The sequence below is a fragment of the Bidens hawaiensis genome, unplaced genomic scaffold (genome assembly GCF_021521415.1).
Source record: "Bidens hawaiensis isolate Kalapana, Puna unplaced genomic scaffold, B.hawaiensis_p1.1 tig00023712_1, whole genome shotgun sequence".
NCBI classification, from domain to species: Eukaryota; Viridiplantae; Streptophyta; class Magnoliopsida; order Asterales; family Asteraceae; genus Bidens; species Bidens hawaiensis.
In genome coordinates, this window is record NW_027493727.1 from 290,668 (window position 1) to 310,424 (window position 19,757).

At 36.8% G+C, this 19,757-nt stretch overlaps 2 protein-coding genes across 2 annotated transcripts; one reads left to right on the top strand and one right to left on the bottom strand.

Annotated features, from left to right (window-relative positions):
- The first annotated feature begins 1,128 nt into the window (after positions 1-1,128).
- LOC143567929 (putative glucuronoxylan glucuronosyltransferase F8H) lies at positions 1,129-4,254 on the top strand. The gene is made up of 4 exons (XM_077054205.1): positions 1,129-1,159; positions 2,420-2,787; positions 3,452-3,702; positions 3,789-4,254. Exons 1-4 carry the CDS (start codon positions 1,129-1,131, stop codon positions 4,252-4,254), a joined length of 1,116 nt encoding a protein of 371 aa, XP_076910320.1.
- Positions 4,255-12,260: 8,006 nt separating this feature from the next.
- Positions 12,261-13,676, bottom strand: LOC143567921 (xyloglucan endotransglucosylase/hydrolase protein 31-like). The gene is made up of 3 exons (XM_077054197.1): positions 13,335-13,676; positions 12,989-13,206; positions 12,261-12,694 (listed from the first exon to the last, which is right to left on the bottom strand). Exons 1-3 carry the CDS (start codon positions 13,632-13,634, stop codon positions 12,334-12,336), a joined length of 879 nt encoding a protein of 292 aa, XP_076910312.1. The 5' UTR covers positions 13,635-13,676; the 3' UTR covers positions 12,261-12,333.
- Between the last annotated feature and the right edge of the window lie 6,081 nt (positions 13,677-19,757).

The window sequence follows — 19,757 nt, forward strand, 5'->3', positions numbered from 1 at the left end:
GCGGTGGGTGCAAAGCTTAAAATAAAATAAATACTGAAATAGAAATATAAAAAAAACATGTATTTTTCATTTTGACATCTATCGCTATTTTCTCTTTGGGCCCTCTACTTATTGGGTTTTAAAAACCCAACGATAAATATATTGGACTCTCACATGTGGTCTGTTTATAATGAGAATCAAAATGGGCTAAACATTTCTATGGACATTTTATTAAAAGCATCCATGATTCATGTTAAATTCTCTATTTATCAAGATCATTAACAAAGAAACATTCGATCTCGTTTCATCTCCCTCAGGAGCTTTTCGATAACCTGCACAACCGATTACGTATGTAAGTTCAAAAGTTTTCAGAGCGTCTTCACAGTTCATCATATATGTTGAATTTGAAACTTGTCAGGTAAAATCGTTTTCAATCCTAACTGTAAACTTCGTGAAGGAGATAAACTTCGCCAAAGTTTATCTCTATTTTAAGGAATGCGACGGAGGAATAAATTGAAAAAACCCTATATTTTTCTTCAAACTTTTGAGGATGACATACGAAGTAGGTGCTTGAATAGGACTCACAATAACAAATTAATTTATATATTTTGAGAATGACATGAAATAAACACTTGAATAGGACTCTAAAAACAACTTAATTTATATAACAATATAACTTAAACTTTATAATAAATTATTTGATTGTGATAACCATATCTCTATTTATACAACTTATGAAAAGAAAAATTTCTCAAAAATTTGTTGAATTTTTAAAAACCTCACACATCGTGTTCTCGGTCTTTATCATACTTACCTAAGCTTAGTTTATTATTTTCTATGTACATAACATACTTTATAAAGATTTGACTTTGTGTCTCTATAAATAGAGTAGAAATTTAATTTCTCTAAAACATATATGTATAGTTATTTTTACGTATTTATAGTAATTATAGAGATTTGACTTTGAGATGCGGGGTACATTAGACACTTTGGTTACAATTTCAATATAATTTATAGATATAGTAGTTTTAGAGAGTGAGATTTGAATGCTCTGATGCACATCTCAATAGTATTTTTTAACGTCCAACGAATTCTTCAAATGAGGTACTGATTAAATTCATTACATCGGGACACACTCGTCTTTCGATCATGGGAAATCCCTCACCTAATGCCAGCGTCCGTAAACACTCGCTGGAAAGCACGACAGTTCAGTGAGATAAAACTCGTTCAGTTCAATGATCCAACAAGTGAACATCACATACTCGCCTAGTTTCCCATCATCACCCGATATCATTAAAACAAAGTCTTTTCCTTATAAGTCTACCACAAGTTCATTGACATATCTATCTAAAAATGATGCTCCCATTTAACATGTAAACTTCTAATTTCTTAACATTTAATATATGTATAAACCGAAGACCTAACTTCAAATATGCACTTAATCCACCATAAATGTTAACAACGAACCTTGAATTTACCATCTGTAAACCTTTAAACATGCATGCACCCTATTCATATCAAGAAAGCACCATCTCATCATACTCTTTTAAAATCTTATTTATTGATTACAGTACCTTTTTAGACTTTTTACATCATTTATTAAATGATTCACAACCTGCTACAATTTAAATAAACCTATACACATTTATTTATTTCTTTTATATAGTTAACACTGTTCAACTTTATTAAATTACTCGTATCTTGTACACTTCACAAATTCAAACAAAACTAATTTAATTTCTTCTTTGGTTTAAAACAATTTTATACACATTAATTTCATTTAAAATTACTCAACTTTTGAAACAAAAATATTAATCTTATTTCCTAAACCAATTATTTAATTTATTATATTTCAATGCAAAAATGCAAAACCAGCTGTTATTAAACAACTTTTCAGACTCCACTTTCTTGATCCGTTCAATGCCCACATACTTTCTTCTTCCCAAAATACCCCAACCAATTCTTCCCCACAGTAAAACACTCAAATCCATCCTCAAGGGCAATTTAGTCATTTCAACCTCCTCTATCTAGTTTTAAATTTGTTCATACTCTCTCTCTCTACACCTGACCTGCAACAAACCAACAACACAAACATCCATCCATTAAAAATAATAATAATAATAATAATAATAATAATAATATTCTTCAAATTCAACCAAATGAAAAAGATAAAGAAGCTATTACGAAACAAACACAGACCCAGATTCTTCAAATTCATCATCTGGGTGTTATTAATAATATCTTCTTTCTTCTTCATAACATTCATCATCTTAATACACAATCAACCCACCACAAACCCATTACGCACAACCTTAGTCTCTCAGTCCGACGTCGTTTCAAACATCATCTCCGAATCCTTCCTCCAACAACCCCACGGTTCGTTACAAATTATAATAATAATAAATAAATTCAATTCTTGCTGACGTCATTCGTTTTGCAGGTATATTAAACGAATTGAAGTTGAAGACATACATATACGAGCTTCCATCGAGGTACAATGCGGATTGGTTAACCAACGAACGATGTGGGAGTCATTTGTTTGCGTCGGAGGTTGCGATTCACAAGGCGTTGATGAACAGCGGTGTACGGACGTTTGACATGTCCGAGGCGGACTTGTTCTTTGTTCCGGTCTACGTGTCGTGTGACTTTGGTGGGCGTAATGGGTTTCCGGTTATTGGTCACGCACGAGCGGTTGTTGCGTCTGTGGTGGAGGTTATCTCGTCGGAGTATTCATTTTGGAATCGGAGTAATGGGGCGGACCATGTGTTTGTGGCTTCGCATGATCATGGAGCTTGTTTTCATGCCATGGTAATCGTTTTCGGGTTCGGTACAAGTAGATGTAATCACGAGACGTGTACAAATAAATGGTTAAGAGCGCGGTACCGTAATTATGATTACGCTATAGTTTTCAACTGGAGTAATAATCATATAATTACTATAGTTATTTGTACATTTTTACGTTAAAAACCGTTTACTAGGGTTAGTATTATCACCCTACATCAAAATTTAGTAGCATGTAAGTAAATAATTTGGTTTAAAAAGGTGACGAGTAATAATAATTTCTCTGGTTATCTGTTTGTTTACATTAAAAATTGTTTTAACTCGGGTTATTATAATATCGCTTCAACCAAATGAAATAGCATAGTAATACATAATTTTATTCAAAAACTTATAGCGTAATCATAATTTTTTATATCGTAATTACTATAGTTATTCAAAAACTGTTTTAACTAGCATTAATATTATTAATATTATTATCACGTTACAATAAATGAAGTAGTGTAACAATTTTTTTTAATCCAAGGGGTAACAGTTATTGTAGTGTTAATATAATTATTATAACTATGTTTTTCTACATTAAGAGCTGATTTTATTTGATTCTAATGCATAGTTTTATAAACCTGCCAGAAGATTTTATTCTGTTGAAAACTTGTAACTGAAACCTTATGAATAATAATTTCTCATGTTACAGGAAGATAAAGCTATGGCTAACGGGATACCAGAATTTATGAAAAACTCGATAATATTACAGACGTTCGGTGTTAAACACCGTCACCCGTGTCAAGATGTGGAGCATGTGGTTATTCCGCCCTATGTCTCGCCGGAAAAAATTAAGTCAACATTAATGCAGTATCCGGTCAACGGTCGTCGTGATATATTTGCGTTTTTTAGGGGCAAAATGGAAGTCCACCCTAAAAACGTTAGTGGGCAGTTTTACGGCAGGTCACAATCAATTCATTTTGACTTTTGAATTATTAATTCATTTTTGAATATTGAAATTTGACTTTTACTTTCATTAATTTTGTTAGGCGTGTGAGAACGGAGATATTGCGCAAGTTCGGAAAGAACAAACGGTTTTACTTAAAACGGCATCGTTTTGATGGATACCAGTCGGAAATTGTAAGGTCGGTTTTCTGTTTGTGTCCACGTGGATGGGCGCCGTGGAGCCCGCGGATTGTTGAAGCGGCAGCATTGGGGTGCGTGCCGGTGATTATTGCCGATGGGATTCGGTTGCCGTTGGAGTTTGCGGTACCATGGCCAGAGATATCGCTGACAGTGGCGGAGAAAGATGTAGGGCAGTTGGCCGGGATTCTTGATGATGTGGCGGTGACGAATCTGTCGTTGATTCAGGAAAGGTTGTGGGACCCGAAAGTTCGGCAGGCATTATTGTACCATGATGAGGTAGAGGAAGGTGACGTTGCGTGGCATATTATCGCTGCGTTGTCAAATATTGTGAGCAGGTTTAATCAGAGACGAGTTTCAGGGTTGAAGTAGAAATAATATTTGTCGTTAACAGGAAAAAGAAAAAAAAAGTATTGTGATGGTTTGGAGCCAATGCGGTGTTGACATGTGGAAAGTGTTATTGGAATCTGAAGTGCCAACGTGGAAATGATGTTTGAGTACAGCTGGATGTGATTGGAACAAGACACCTGAATTTTGTGCAGCCGCGTAAGTGGGCCAGTGGTTGCCAATTGGAGGCCTTGCTGGCAAGTTTTGTTGTTATATGGTGTGGGTTGTGGCTGACGTGGCAGGAGGTGATTGGTGGAGGTGGGCGGGTGTGAAGGTTATTGCATGGGGTGAGAAGTTTTGGTTGGGCTATATCGTACGGTGGTCCACAATGTATATGATGGTGACATACGTTTTAGCCGTGGGATATATGTTGTTACGTTTCGTGAGGTGAATTGGATGATACCAAATTTGTGTTTTACAATTGAGAGAAGAAATGTTGGGTGTCTTGTAGCCACGTTTTTATAATGATTTTAAGGAGAAGTATTGCAAGTGGTTTAAAAACATATCAAATAAAAAGTGAGTCGTGTTATTAAAAATATGAAAGGAGCTAGAAGACAAGTAATTGTTAATTTGATTTAATGTCTAAATATATTTTGAAGGTTGATTTGAATTCTAACCGGCAGATTTGGATGTGTGAAGAAGTATATAAAGTATTGAGCTAAACCACTATAACCAAGTCAAATATTTGTCATGGTTAAAGGGCTAAAAATAACCGTTTTTTATGTCGCATCTAATGTCAAGTATACGTGAAGACTTTTTATTTATTTATTTTATGAATAGTGGTTGAAGTCCATTATAACTATTTGTTATATTTTTATATTAAAGAAAAAACTAAATGGTAAAGAAATATATATGATTGGTATTTGACCCCACTATGGATGCACTTGTTATTTTTATGTTAGAATCTTGATTTGTCCAAGAGCTAGAAGAATTTTTTAAAGTTGAAGAAGCATGTAGCATCAATATAGAAAGTATACATGCAACTACGAAAACAATTTGTCAAACTTGAAGAAGCATGTTCCATCTAAAAGGCGAAACGTAAGTATATTAAGCTTTGACGTTCTGAAAGTATACATGCGTAAATTATATATGTTCATAACATGTGCATAAGTGGATATGGATTACAAAGATTTGTTAGTTGGGTTGAATGTAGATACAAGTTCGAAAGGGGTTGATATGTGTTTACTTAAGGATTCGAGTCCCAAAGGATTAAAATACACAAGATTGAGATTGCGAGTTTCAAAGGTCGCGAAGTATAGTGAGGGCCAGGGGTTGCCTCGCTCATTCTGTTTTTTTGCGCAGTATTGTAAATTTACTTGATTTTTCATCCGAAGATTTTTATATGTAGTGTAGATTTACTCGTTTCAACTGAAAATTTGAGCCCCCCTGCTTGTGCTTTTAATACATTTTGAGTCACCCCAATTCCGGCATTTTCGTCCAAGTGTTGCCACTATTTATGTACTTAGTGTAAGGCCTCGTTACCGGTAGCCCTACTTTGGTGTTGGATTTACTCATAAACACAGTTCTTTATCAGAGTTAATTAAAAATTTCACGGAATAATAAAACATTCATAAAACATTACATATAAATCCATAACTTGTCATAATAAAACATATTGTCTTTCTATTCAAATATAAATACTAAAGCGTCTTTTAAGTCTTCAGATGTCAGACTCTTATTCTTCTGCCATGTGTCCTCATCAAGCGAGCTGCCTCAGCCTATTAGCCTGCGTGCATACTAAAAGTCAGCTACGCTGAGTGAGTTCTAGTTAATTATATAACTTACTTTACATACACATACACGTGTCCATAGGTACGCATTACATACTTAACCTGTCCATCAATCTTTCATACATATACATAACTAACCATACGTTATAAAGAGCATTCGCCCTCCATCCTCGGATATTATTAGGGTCCGGTGCCCTCCATCCTCGGATATTATTAGGGTCCGGTACCCTTTCTTCCATACCTCTTTTAACATACTTTCTATATACATAATCTTAAGTTTCACACATACATCATTCATTCTTCATTTTACAACATACATATAATATCAACCATTTCCTGACAGTACATGCAATTCCGAAGATCGTTCATGTACCGACAAGAAACCATTCATACATTTCACATAATACACATATGGCATACACTTATCACTTAGGATAAATGTATTAACTAATCACATCGAGTATGCACACAGCCCCGAAAACATAACAAGGAATGGGGCTAGAAACTCACCTGAAGTCGGTTACGTTCACCGTTTATGGTAATTCCTTTTTTGAGCTGTGCACGACTAACTGTATAACAATTACACGTATCAATTAACTATGACTACTTATATCGTCTTTCTATTCTTAATTATTACCCTCAACGAACGGAGTCCGGGGGCAGCGCCCCTAGCAGCGGGGTCTAGGGGCGGCAGCCCCTAGCAGGGTCCAAGGGGCAGAGCCCCTGGCTGGGGTCGAGCTTATTTGTAACAAATTTTCCATTAGGATTTTAATTTATTATTAATTCGCTAACTCAAAGTTCAAGGGCTTATTTGTAATTCATTCATTCTTTTATAAGTCAAGGGACTGTTCTGACATTTATCAAACTTCTAGTTCGTTACTGGGCTCTTAACGAATTGGTTTGTCTCAACGAGCTGGTCATTGCAGCGAATTGAACTCTCTAACGAACTGGACCTTTGACGAATCGGTCCATATAACGAATCAGTCCACATAGCAAATCAGTCCAGGTAACGAATTTGACCTTCTAATTCGTTATCTCCTTAACGATTTTAATTTATTATTAATTCGCTAACTCAAAGTTCAAGGGCTTATTTGTAATTAATTCATTATTTTATAAGTCAAGGGACTGTTCTGACATTTATCAAACTTCAGTTCGTTACTGGGCTCTTAACGAATTGGTTTGTCTCAACGAGCTGGTCATTGCAGCGAATTGAACTCTCTAACGAACTGGACCTTTGACGAATCGGTCCATATAACGAATCAGTCCACATAGCAAATCAGTCCAGCGAACGAATTTGACCTTCTAATTCTTTATCTCCTTAACGAATGACTATAACGAATTGGGGGTTAATTCGTTATCTTTTCCTTAACGAATCTGAACGCGAACTAAGGCTAGTTCGTTATGTTTCCTCAGCGAATCAACTTAAGGAATTACCCCTAGTTCGTTAACTCTCCGTTAGGGTTAGGTCAGAGAATGTCAGAAACATTCTCTGACATCATTAAATGTTCAGCCGCCTTTCCGGCGCCGCCGTGCCGGAAAAACGAGATCTAGCTCGTTTTTCACAGTTTTTCACCGTTTTTCGTCTCGTTTGATCCAGATCTGAGCTAGAGCGATCCCTAACGCTCATCTTAGGTTCGGTTTATACCCGATTCCATTTGGATCTCGTGACTTAAACGGTTTAACGGGTTCGGCTCGTCGTTACGCGATTATATCTAACGGGTTTAAGCTAATAAAACATCATACTAGTATTACCTCGGGTCAGTGCTCGGTTTCCTTCTTGGTTTCGGTTTAGAGAAAGGAAGAACAAGAGAGAAAGCTTAAGTGTGTGTTTGGTGGTGTATGGAATATGTGTAAAATGAGGAATTAAGTGGTGATTATGGTTTATATATTTTATGGATCATGGGCTTAAGCTCATGGTCTTTCCTTCTTTCTTTCCTAACCCAGGTCCATAACCCATATCCATTTACCCAACATTAGCACGACTCATAATAACTCGTATTTTCATTTATTAGCCGAAACTAGAAAACGGGATGTTACACTTAGCAAAGCTAACTTATAATTATCATGAATACTTTCATCAGAAAAGTTAACGTCAAATTTGGTTGATCAAAGGACCAGTCTTGATTGGAAAAGCTAATGTCATTCTTTTGTAAAACTCATTGGTTGATTGAAGGATAAGTCTCGTTGGAAAAGCTAATGTAGTAATGTTAGTCTTTTGTAAAACTCGTTAAACTCAAACTGTTTTGGTTTAATGGTAATATATGATAAACATAGTTTATTTTGTATACGATAAAAATATAAAATTATCTTTTATAAACTTTGAACTTTGGTGATGTCACTACAAGGGACGTATGTTTGTTTAAAATCTGAGTAAAAGAAAAAAAAATCGGGATTCATATTTTGAATATTTTCTAAAAATCTAGAGTGTTACATACTTGTTCACACGTGCGACGGACATCTTTTGTTGTAAGAGAGTATGAATTACAATTTTTAGAGTTTGTAATCATAATTTTATAGGATATATATTTGGTTGAGTAACGCGTTAAAAACTTAAAAACGGGTTGGGGAATGGTCCATTTTAAATGATGCACCAAATGGGTGTAATTATTAATTACAATGAATCACTTCACCAAATCCCGTGGGTAACTTCAATTTGCTTTTGGTTTTGGACTTTTGGTCATGCTGGAAAATGTTTTTTCTGTTCTCACTTTGATCTATCTCACGTTTGGCAATTTTTTTAAGGTAACGTTTGATTAGAGGTAATGTAATGAAGGAGCAATGAAATAGAAGAATGAATGAAATGAACAAGAGAATAGAATGAATCATTGTCATTCATTTGTCTTGTTTGATTAACCTATTAAAATGAAATAAAATTATTATTTTATGTTGTTTGGTATTCAAAAAATTTATAGAAATGAAACAGAAATAAAAAAAAACACTCATATCAAAATATTTTTTTAATAGAATAAAAAAAAACGGCAATGGCGACGGTGGTGGCGGTGACGAAGGTGGTTGTGGTGGCGGTCAGGCGGCAGGGGCAGTGGTTGCATTGATAGTGATGACAATGGTAGGGTGGAGGCGATGGTGGTGGTGGTCAGGCAACGACAATGGTGGTGGTGATGATGGTCAGGCGGCGGGTGTGACAATGATTGCGATGTTTGCGGCGGCGAAGGTGGTGGTGGTGGTGATGACGACAGTGGCGGTCAGGTAGTGGTGGTGGTGGTGGTTGTTATGTGGTGGTGGTGTTGAGAAAGTATGTGAATAAGAAATGAAATGAAAAAAAGAAGGGGGTGGAAAGAAAATGGTTTTGATAGAATGAGATTCCATGTGCAATGAATGATTTTATTTTATTGAGCAACCAAACACTGTTTTTCATTCATACGTAATAAATCATTCCATCCCTGCCTTTCTTGGAGTATTGCTTGCCAACTTTGGGCTTTGGTCTTATATCTACGGGCCTGCCCTCCAATGGGCTACAAAGTGCAAGCCTAAGTTTTGAGAGGAAAAAAGAATCGAACGTAGTCTAAGTTCAACAATTCTACAGTAGAGATTAGCATTTTGCCATTTTACATATTAAACAAGTTGTATTGTTGAACTAGAACACCAAACACAACCTATATATTTATTCGTAACCAAGACATTAACTCTAACATAAACACACTTACAATTCGTACAACCCAAACAACCACCGAACAGTGTTTGTTTTAACTAATATATCCAAACGGGTTATAATGGGGCCGATTGTAATCAAGGTGTAATAGCATTCACAACCCTTCCCCTACTTTTTGTGAGTGGGGTTTTTCATAAATTAGGTTGTGGTTGTGAATGGAATAAATAGAAAATGTTACTATCCATCTGGATATTTGAAAAGTTCATGTTCCGTCATATTAATTATTTAATAAGTTTTAAAAGTGGTTATAAGTGAACAAGGAGGAGAAAGAAATGATAAAAGTATTAAAAATAGTATTATTTAATTAAAAATGAGAGAAATAAAATGTAGTGATTTTTAATGTAATTATATATTTGGAGATAAATTAAGGGATTTGAATGCTCTAAGAGCATTAAATAAGTTGACGGGCTGTAATAAATGAGTTAAACATAGAGTTGGTCGTTTACTTGCTAAAGTAAATCAGTTGACTTGAAAATTAAAGGGTTAACAGATAGACCTATTTAGTTAAATGAGTTAAATAACATGTCCTATTTATTAAACGGAGGAGATATATATCAATAATACATGAATTTTTCATGTCGTTTTCATATCATGTTTGAATTTAGAGATTCATGCATCAAATTCATAATTTCTTGTTCCAAATGTGGCAATAATCAATCAATTTCAACAATCCACTCACAAATCACACTACACACAATCAAAACAAAATTACAAACAAACAAAACGATATTTAATAATTAAAGCTTGGACAACATTTACACACATCTCAAGTTTCCATTTCCTTTAAAACTAAACTTCAGCAGTCAGATTTATATCCGTCTCAGATTTATTAATAAGTATATAAAAGTGTTACAACTTGAAAACTAGTGATAAACAAGGGCTAGAATACAAAAGTGTGTATGTAGTAAGTGTCTTATTTTTTTCATCATAACCCCATTTATATAGTAATTGGTATGCCACAATAAATATTATTAATTTAGTCTTCAAACTAGCCGTTGGACATTGGTCAGCTTAGTTTATACGCAGTTAGTTCTTCATCTAGAATTAGTCTTTTAGCCGATAGGTGGTCATTTAGATTATCATTTAATTAAGATAATCTTCATAAGCGTAACTAGGTTCATCCCAGATGTTTGACCATGCATTTAATGAGCTTTTAATGTTAATAAGTCACCAATGATTACCTGCAAAATATATTCGCTAATGAAGTAAATAAAAAGTTAAGGATACCAAACATGCATGCGATCCCGGCTGGAAAGATAACAACACTCAGGAACATAAACGGGATTTTTACCCACAACACCCATATATACCCGTATACATGCATCGGCCTTAATGGAAGTGTAGCGTCACTTTTCCTAGGGTACCTTCTAATCGGCACATCATCCACAAAAAAATATGCCTTATTCCACAACTTGACATTAGTTTTCTTGTTTCATAATTCATACGCGTATGAATTTTTGATGTGATACGAATGAAGCTAACATGAACTTTTAACGCTCAAGTTTAATGGTTGATCCTGCTATATAGAGTGCTATGTAGTTAAACATGTGACACACTGACACATTGAAGAAATGTGTTTTCTTGTAACATAAAAGAGTCAATTACGACTTTAAATTATATATATATTAAGCCAACATTTCATAGGATTTATAGTAGGGCTGAGTAACGCTTTGAAAAGGGTTGGGAATGGTCCATTTTAAAGATGTACCAAATCACGTGGGTACAAAACTTCAATTTGCTCCTGGTTTTGGACTTTTGGTCATGCTGAAAAATGGGTTTTTTGTTCTCACTTTATCCATATCACTTTTGGTTTTATTTGTTTATTATTATTTTTATTATAGACTTAGTTTTATTTGTTGTTGTTTTTTGCCTTTCATGGCTATCTGATTTTAAAATTAGTAGCCAACTTTGGGCTTTTGTTTTATCTCCAGAGGCCTGTCTTCCAATGGGCTGCAAACCAAAGTTTGGAGAGGAAGAGGGAATCAAAGGTTTTAACTTTTGAGAGAGATTAACATTTTACATATTAAACTAGTTGAATTGTTGAACTAGAACACGGCCTATCTATTTGTTTGTGTCAAAGACATCAACTCTATCATGAACACACTTATAATTGTATGGCCCAAACAACTATAAAACGTGTAACCCGAACTCAACCTACTTTTACTAATTTGTCCAAACGGTTTATATATGGGCTGATTGTAATCAAGGTGTATATATGGACCTTAAACAGGTTGTCGAGTTGTAATAAATGGGTTAAACCTAGAGTTGGCAGTTAACTTGCTATAGTAAACCAGTTGACGGGCCTAGTGTTGACAGATAGACGTGTTTAGTTAAACAGACGCGTTTAGTTAAACGAGTTAGATAAGCCATTTGAATGCATCCTGTTTATTAAATGAGTTAGATATAACAAGTATATTTCAAGTCGTTTTCATATAATGTTTCAATTCAAACAAAATAGTAATGGCTTCTTAAATCAAATCATAATTTCTTGTTCCAACTTCCAAATATGACAATCATCAATCATTTTCAACAATCCACTCACAAATCACACTACACACAAAATCAAAACAAAATTACACAAACAAACAAAATAAAATTAAATAATGAAAGCTTGGACAGCATTTCCACACATCTCAAGCTTCCATTTTCTTTAAAACAAAAACTCTAGCACTCGGGTGTTTGAGTATGGTCTCTCTTCGGATCCCTACAATAGTCATACACCTTATAGTTCTTTCGAACCCACAACATCGCCGCCACCTGTTGGCGGCTCAGCCCACCCGTCCTAGCTGGAGAACCAGATGGTGGGCGACATGATGCTGCTGAATTGGCCACACAAGCTCCTAGCTTGAAATTGTTATACCTAGCATAAAAGGGTTGATACCGATAATCGGCTTTGTATCTACCATTTTCAGTAGCCCATGACGAAGCATCCCATATAGACCCGTACACATACATCGGCCTTGATGGAAATGTGGCATCACTTTTCCTAGGGTACCTTCTAATTGGCACATCATCCACAAAAAATCTGCATTTTTTTACAACTTTATATTAAAAAGGGTAATGATTACATCAAAACAGAAGACAAACGTACAAAAAGCTATGTCGCAATCAGAAATATCGTATATTGTGTTTTGTTTGGGTTCATGTATTAACTAAAGTGGGATTCCAACTACCTATCTGCATATACGACCCATTTATTGTGGATATGTTTATTAAATAAAAACTTTTTCTTGTTTGTTCTTTTTAATATTGAAATGAAACGGACAAAAGTAATCATGTATTATTTGTTTTCAAATATATCTGGAATTAAATAACTTACATGATTTCAATGGGGCTCCACAAGATAGCATAGTTATGAAAGCCTTTGGTCGGATCAAACCACAGGTGAATTTTTTCCTCCCGTCCGACGATATTTCTGTCGCCGCTTCCTCTAATGTATACGTTCGTCTGCAACGTATATGGCTTCCCAAACGTCGTGCCAAGAAACTCGATATCAACTTCATCATGGTTCCCAGGATAATCTTCGTTATTTGAAAGCTGTAAAACAATCCAAGCACAAAGCTATAAATAAACTCAAAAAGACAAGTAACTTTTGCATGCATGCATGCAAATAACCAAGCATGTGGTAATATTGCTTGTGTTACAGGTAAAGATTAAGTTCATACGTAAAATGACGTAATGACCCCTGCGGTGTAGCCAGGGTGAAGCTTGATTGCGGTCCCAAAGTAGCCTGATCTATACGCTCTTTGTGACTTGAACCCGCTTCCTGATGACTTGTCGAGCCACAACACCAGCGAGTTCTGCTCGAATCGCTGGTGTTGTGAGCCCCATAAGCTCCTATAGGCTTGATTGAAGGGTATTGTGGGAACTTTGGAACTAGGGTAAAAACCAGGTGAAGGTTGACCATTGGTCAAAGAAGAAACAGTGAGCATGAAGCAAGTGAGAATAGGGAGGTAAAAAGCCATTATACTTTAGAGGAGGAATAAAATGATTTGTATGCCAAGTATGGGAACAAATGATACTATATATAGTATTGCAATATACTCAAAATAACACATGGACCCTATTTATAACCAACCAAATTAAAAAAAAAGTAAAAAATACAAGAAATTCAAACTATATCAAAGACTTATACTTTCGAATACACTTGGATAAGATTACATTATAAAATATAAGTCTATACTATAACAAAAAAAATGCATAAAGTAAAACACCAAATCTAACTTAATATCGTAAAGAAAAAGGTACGTATAAGTTTATGTTATTTAGAATATAACACCGAATTAAGGTGTGGGGATTCCTAATTTTCATCTTTTTATGACTTATGATTTGAAGGTTGAATAAGTCAATTTTATGTTTATAAAGTGTTTGGGAACACATAAGGCTTTTTAGGTTTCTTCTTATCATCAAGGCTAAAAGATGGGTTTGCAATAAGTTAGGATTTGATAACTTATCTCCTTATAGGTTTAGAATACTCATTCCACCCAAACAATTTTAAAAACAACTTATTCACTTGTACAAAAATGTCTTTTTTGGTCATTTACATCACTAAGTTAAATCAAACACTTTTTAAAATACAACTTATTGACTTATGTTAATCCAAACTCTTTTTTAAAAACTCCTTATTAGAAAGTAATAAGTCATTTTTCACTTATCACAAAAAGGTCTTTTTAACTTAAATAAGGAATCCCAAACACATCCTTAGTACCCGTTTTAATAACAACTTACAATTGTCTAATTGAGTGCTCTTAGAACGTTTTCGTTTAGGATGACTGTTGGTCTAACTGATTTAACAGACGAACCTCGACCAAGTATATATATTTGTATTTTTGTTAAACCTTTTCAATTTATGTCAATATATATAATTATTTGGTTTAAAAGGTTTGAAAAGAAGTATATGATTGATAGCACAATTTTGATATAATTTTCATAGATGAAACAAATATAGAATAAAATGATAGATTTGGTGAGCAATTATTTTCAGTTGTATTTTTCTTTCACATGCCTCTTTTGTAGACCGATGATTTGGGTAACGATGGGAACCCGACAAAATGCATGTATATGTAAAATATAAAGGACCTACCCATGAAATTTATTCGGTTTAGATTTTCAATGCCGACAAATGTATATATACTTGCACCATACCCTACTAAGTTAAATTGTTTTGATCATTTTTATTTTAGCAATCACATCCCTAAATGTATGTATTAATGTATGTAGGATAGTGTTTATATAAGCTAACTAGGTTATAATTTGTAAATTGAGAATTTTGAGAATCATTTTGAACCACTAAAAATGTGACAACTGCCCAATCCGACCCGACCCAGGTACCCGTTTTCGAATCCGATTCTTTTTATGATTTAAAATTTGATTATTAATCTTTGTAAATTTAACATTTAATAAATTATATATATATATATATTTATATTACTTACTAATATTAATAGTAATTCCTTCCCGCCCTTTTCTCTTTCTTGTCGCCGTCCCGCTCTTTTGTCTTTCTTGTCGCCATCCCGCCCCCCTTGTCTCTCTTGTCGCCGTCCCGCCCCTTTGCTTAACCCTTGCGCCTTGAACCCCTTTTTCTCTTAACTCTTTGCTTGTCCTTTGGTTCTCCCCGCCTAAGGATGTCTGCGCAGCTCCACGCGCCAGACTTCTTACAAGGAAGCCTGCGCGAAGACCAACTTGTTCCTGCGATTCGCGAGACGAACTCTTCTCGCAGCGCGCTAAGAATTGTAGTTCTTCTCGCAGCGCGCTAAGAACGATAGTTCTTCCCGCGACGCGCTAAGAACGGTAGTTCTTCTCGCAGCGCGCTAAGGATTTAAGTTCTTCCCGCGACGCGCTAAGGTTGTTCTGTCTGCCTTCGCCCTCGCGCGTGCGCTAGTATCTTCTCGCGCTAGACCTTAAGTCTTTTCTTCTGTTTAGGTCTGCCTGTATTCTTTTGTGATTGTATCTTATCTTTTGTTTGAGCACTTTAGGTCAGTTCCGACATCTGTCCGAAAAGCCACTTTCGGCGCAGCATGCGCACCAATCCTATTGGTTGACAGAAAAATAGTGACTGACATAATCTTTTGAAATCTTCTTTTGCATGCCTTGAACAGTGTTTTCTCTGACTCCTCCCATGCTTTATTCTGTAACCTGTCAGCCCTTTTTCCTGTTCCCCTGCAGCTGCCGGCATATCTTTCCATATCTTTTGCTTTTGGATTCTTATGTTTTTTGATATCTTTTGCTTAGATCTTTTCCTCTTTTCTAGGGATTGTGTTCCCTAAGGTTTGCCTATAAATATAGCTATTTTCTTAACACTTCACACACTACACTTAAACTCTCCCCATATCTCTCTCCCTTTGCTCTCTGCCCTAATTCCTCAGCCGCCTCCACTCTCTTGCCTCTGTCTTCTCTTCTGTTCTGCCCAGATCTCGGTAAATATATATATTTTGTTTAAGTAACTTACATATATTCAAGACATAAAAACCAATCGTTAAACCAATAACCTCTTAATTATAGGTTAACTTGTGCTTGTTTAAAAGTTGATTCTTGCATTATCTTTCAACACACTTTTTTCAGGTGAGTAATCTCGTACCTAATCCCTTTTTATTTTTAATGTTTTGGGATGTTCATGTGTTCGTACAAACTTGAGTCTTAAACTTGTTTATGAACTTTTGTCGCGCAAAACCCCATGTGTTATGGACGTAGACTTGGCTGTTTATTTGTATGTGTGGATCATTAACCGTCTTGTCGGCCTATTCCGCAGTTTTCATGGATCCATTAGATGAACACGGGAGAACTATCGTTTATGATTTCTCTTTTGTTTACACTTGCACAGTTTTCTTGTTTTTATGCTCAATTGGGAGCACGGATTGAACTATGAGCTATGATCTAAGGCTTGGTCACAATCTGATTACACCCTTGTTGAACACCAGTTATACACATGATGCGCGCAGATATTGTTATCTATTTATATCTATTAAACTTGATTTCTCACCGACACGCAAGTGTTGACGTTTTATTTTAACACATGTTCAGGTTTGCTGTAGCTGTTTCTGGAAGCTTGAGGACACATAGGATGTTTTCTTTTCTTTTGGACCTAGTTTAAAATGTAACAAGACAAGTTTATGTTATTTGAATATTTTAAGTTATGATATGATTTATGTTACTTTATGTCATGTTCTGCGCGTGCGCAAGGAAATGTATTTATTAAATATTGACACCCAAATAGTGTCGCGAGTAATGAAACAATACGTGGCGCCCCGATGTATAATCCGCCATCGGTCGGGGTGTTACAGATTGGTATCAGAGCTCCGTGACTTTAGGATAGGTGGTTAGACGTAACGACCTAGAATACCTAAGAGTCCCTTCTCGCGCATGAGAAATATCTCATGTTTGCGCGCTAATTGTTATTTACTCGATATTTATAAAATATGCTGGCGCATACGCAGCACTTGATTTCATGTTTTATTCGCGATCTTTCGATTTTTATTAAATTTCAATTTATTTCCTTACATATTCGTTTGTTGTGGGGATTGAAAATCCGAGAAGTCATGGTGGTACATGAATAGTTGATTTTCAATTACCATTAACTTTATGTTTTTAAATTGAAGATTTGAAAAGTCATGGTGATACATTAATTGTCAATCTCCAATATTCATTTACTCGATATTTTAAATTGAAGATTTGAAAAGTCATGGTGATACATGAATTGTCAACCTTCAATGCTCATTTACTCGTATATTTTAAATTGAGAATTCGGAAAGTCATGGTGATGCATGAATTGTCGATTTTCAATTCGAATTCATTACCTGTATTAAGTTTGCATTTAAATTCATATTTTACTTCAAAATTTGATAGCATTTAACTTCGCGAGACAAGCTTTACGACGATATACTATGCGCTAAAACGATTTCCTATGCCAAGATATTAACGAAAACTAAAACTTTTATAGAATGCCTCCGCTATCAGCTCGTTATCAGAGGAGAGAAGCTGCGCGCAGGCGTAGACAGCAACGTTCCCAGGAAATGGCCGCCGCGATAGCCCAAGCCTTAAACCGGAATAATCCCAACCCCTCCGGATACAATATTAAATCCTTTAATGCGGGTAACCCTCCGAAATTCACCCGACTTGAAGGAGCCACCGTGATGCTCCAGTGGCTCGAGAAAATTGAGAACACCTTCCTCCATACCCAATGCCCTCCAGACCGACGAACCTTGTACGCCTCAAGTGTCCTAGAATCAAGGGCGCTTACATGGTGGAACGGAGTAGCTCATGCGCGTGGCGCAGAGGCTGCTTCTAGCATGCTTTGGGAGGAATTCAAGGAAATCTTGACGTGAGAGTTCTGCCCTCCCAACGAAGTAAAGCGCCTGGAGGAAAAGTTTTGGAACCTGAAACAGTACAGTGGCGAAGCGCGCAAATACGCGACGCGCTTCCATGAACTAAGCTTGCTTGTCCCACACCTAGTTACCCCTTCCCGCCGAGCCATCGAGAAGTTCCTTGGGGGTCTCCCCATGGAAATCCAAGATTCTGTATGGGCCAGGAACCCACTAACCCTCTCTGACGCCATCGAGTTGGCCGCTGTGCTCAGCGACAACCATGTCAGGGCAGGAACCCTGTTCCTGCGGGGAGCTGAGAAGACCAAACCCACCTAGACTGTCCCAGAACCAACAGAAACCAAACCAGAACCCTCAAACCGTAACAACCTCAAGCGCAGGCGCAAAGCCTATGCGCTTACCAACCCGCCCATTGTCCAGCAACCCGCCTACCAACCTCCAGTTTACGCGCCTAACCCACTGTCGACCTACCCAACACCTCCTGTAGTCCACAACTATGCCTTAACCAATCCAGCACTCCCTGCCCCGCCAACTAAGAAACCCTACACAGGAAACCAACCCTTTTGCCCAACCTGTAGACTTCACCATCCAACCCAAGTCCCGTGTCGACAATGTAACCGATGTGGCCGTACTGGTCACACTGCTGAGAACTGTAGAGTCCTTCCCGCCAACCCAATCGCGCAAACACCACCAACTTACCCGCTAAACCCACAACCAACATACCCTAATCCACGACCCAGGTCGTGCTATAACTGCGGTGACCCCAGTCATTTCCGGAACGCGTGCCCGAGACTACAAGTTCAGATTACGCAAGCGAACCCAGTTAACCAAATTTCGAACCAAGTGACGCGCGGCCGAGCTTTTAATATAACCGCGCACCAAGCGCAAGCGAATAATGACGTGGTTAATGGTACATTTTTACTTAACGGACATTATGCATCTATACTTTTTGATACTGGCGCCGATAGAAGTTTTATTTCTCGCGCATTTGAGCAGAAACTTGCGCGACCGCGTATAAACTTAAGCGAAAACTTTTCAGTTGAATTGGCTAATGGTGAAACTATTTTAATAAACTCCGTAATCAAAGATTGCACGCTTAACCTTAATGAACATGATTTTCTAATCGACCTCATTCCTATGCCGCTTGGAAGCTTTGATGTTATTATCGGTATGGACTGGCTCTCGCAAAATCGCGCCGAAGTTATTTGCGCCAAAAAGATGATTCGCATACCTCGGGAAAATGGTGAAAATCTTCATATCTACGGCGAGAAACCGTCTAACGGTCTTAAACTAATGTCATGCACTGAAGCCCGAAGACTTTTGCGGAAGAAATGTGTTGCATTCTTAGCCCATGTGGTCAAACCCGATGAAGGAAAGAAGAAACTTCGCGAAATCCCTATCGTGCGTGACTTCCCTGAAGTCTTTCCCGATGACCTTTCTGGTTTACCTCCCGCTCGGGAAGTCGAGTTTCGTGTTGATCTTGTCCCTGGTGCTTCCCCCGTAGCCAAATCTCCTTATCGTCTTGCACCCGCTGTAATGCAAGAATTAGCAAGTCAACTCCAAGAGTTGACCGCTAAAGGATTCATTCGCCCTAGCTCTTCGCCCTGGGGTGCTCCGGTGTTGTTCGTTAAAAAGAAAGATGGTACGTTTCGCATGTGTATTGATTACCGCGAGCTGAACAAGCTCACTATTAAGAATCGGTATCCCTTACCTCGTATTGACGATCTCTTTGATCAACTCCAAGGTGCCTCTTGTTTTTCCAAGATCGAT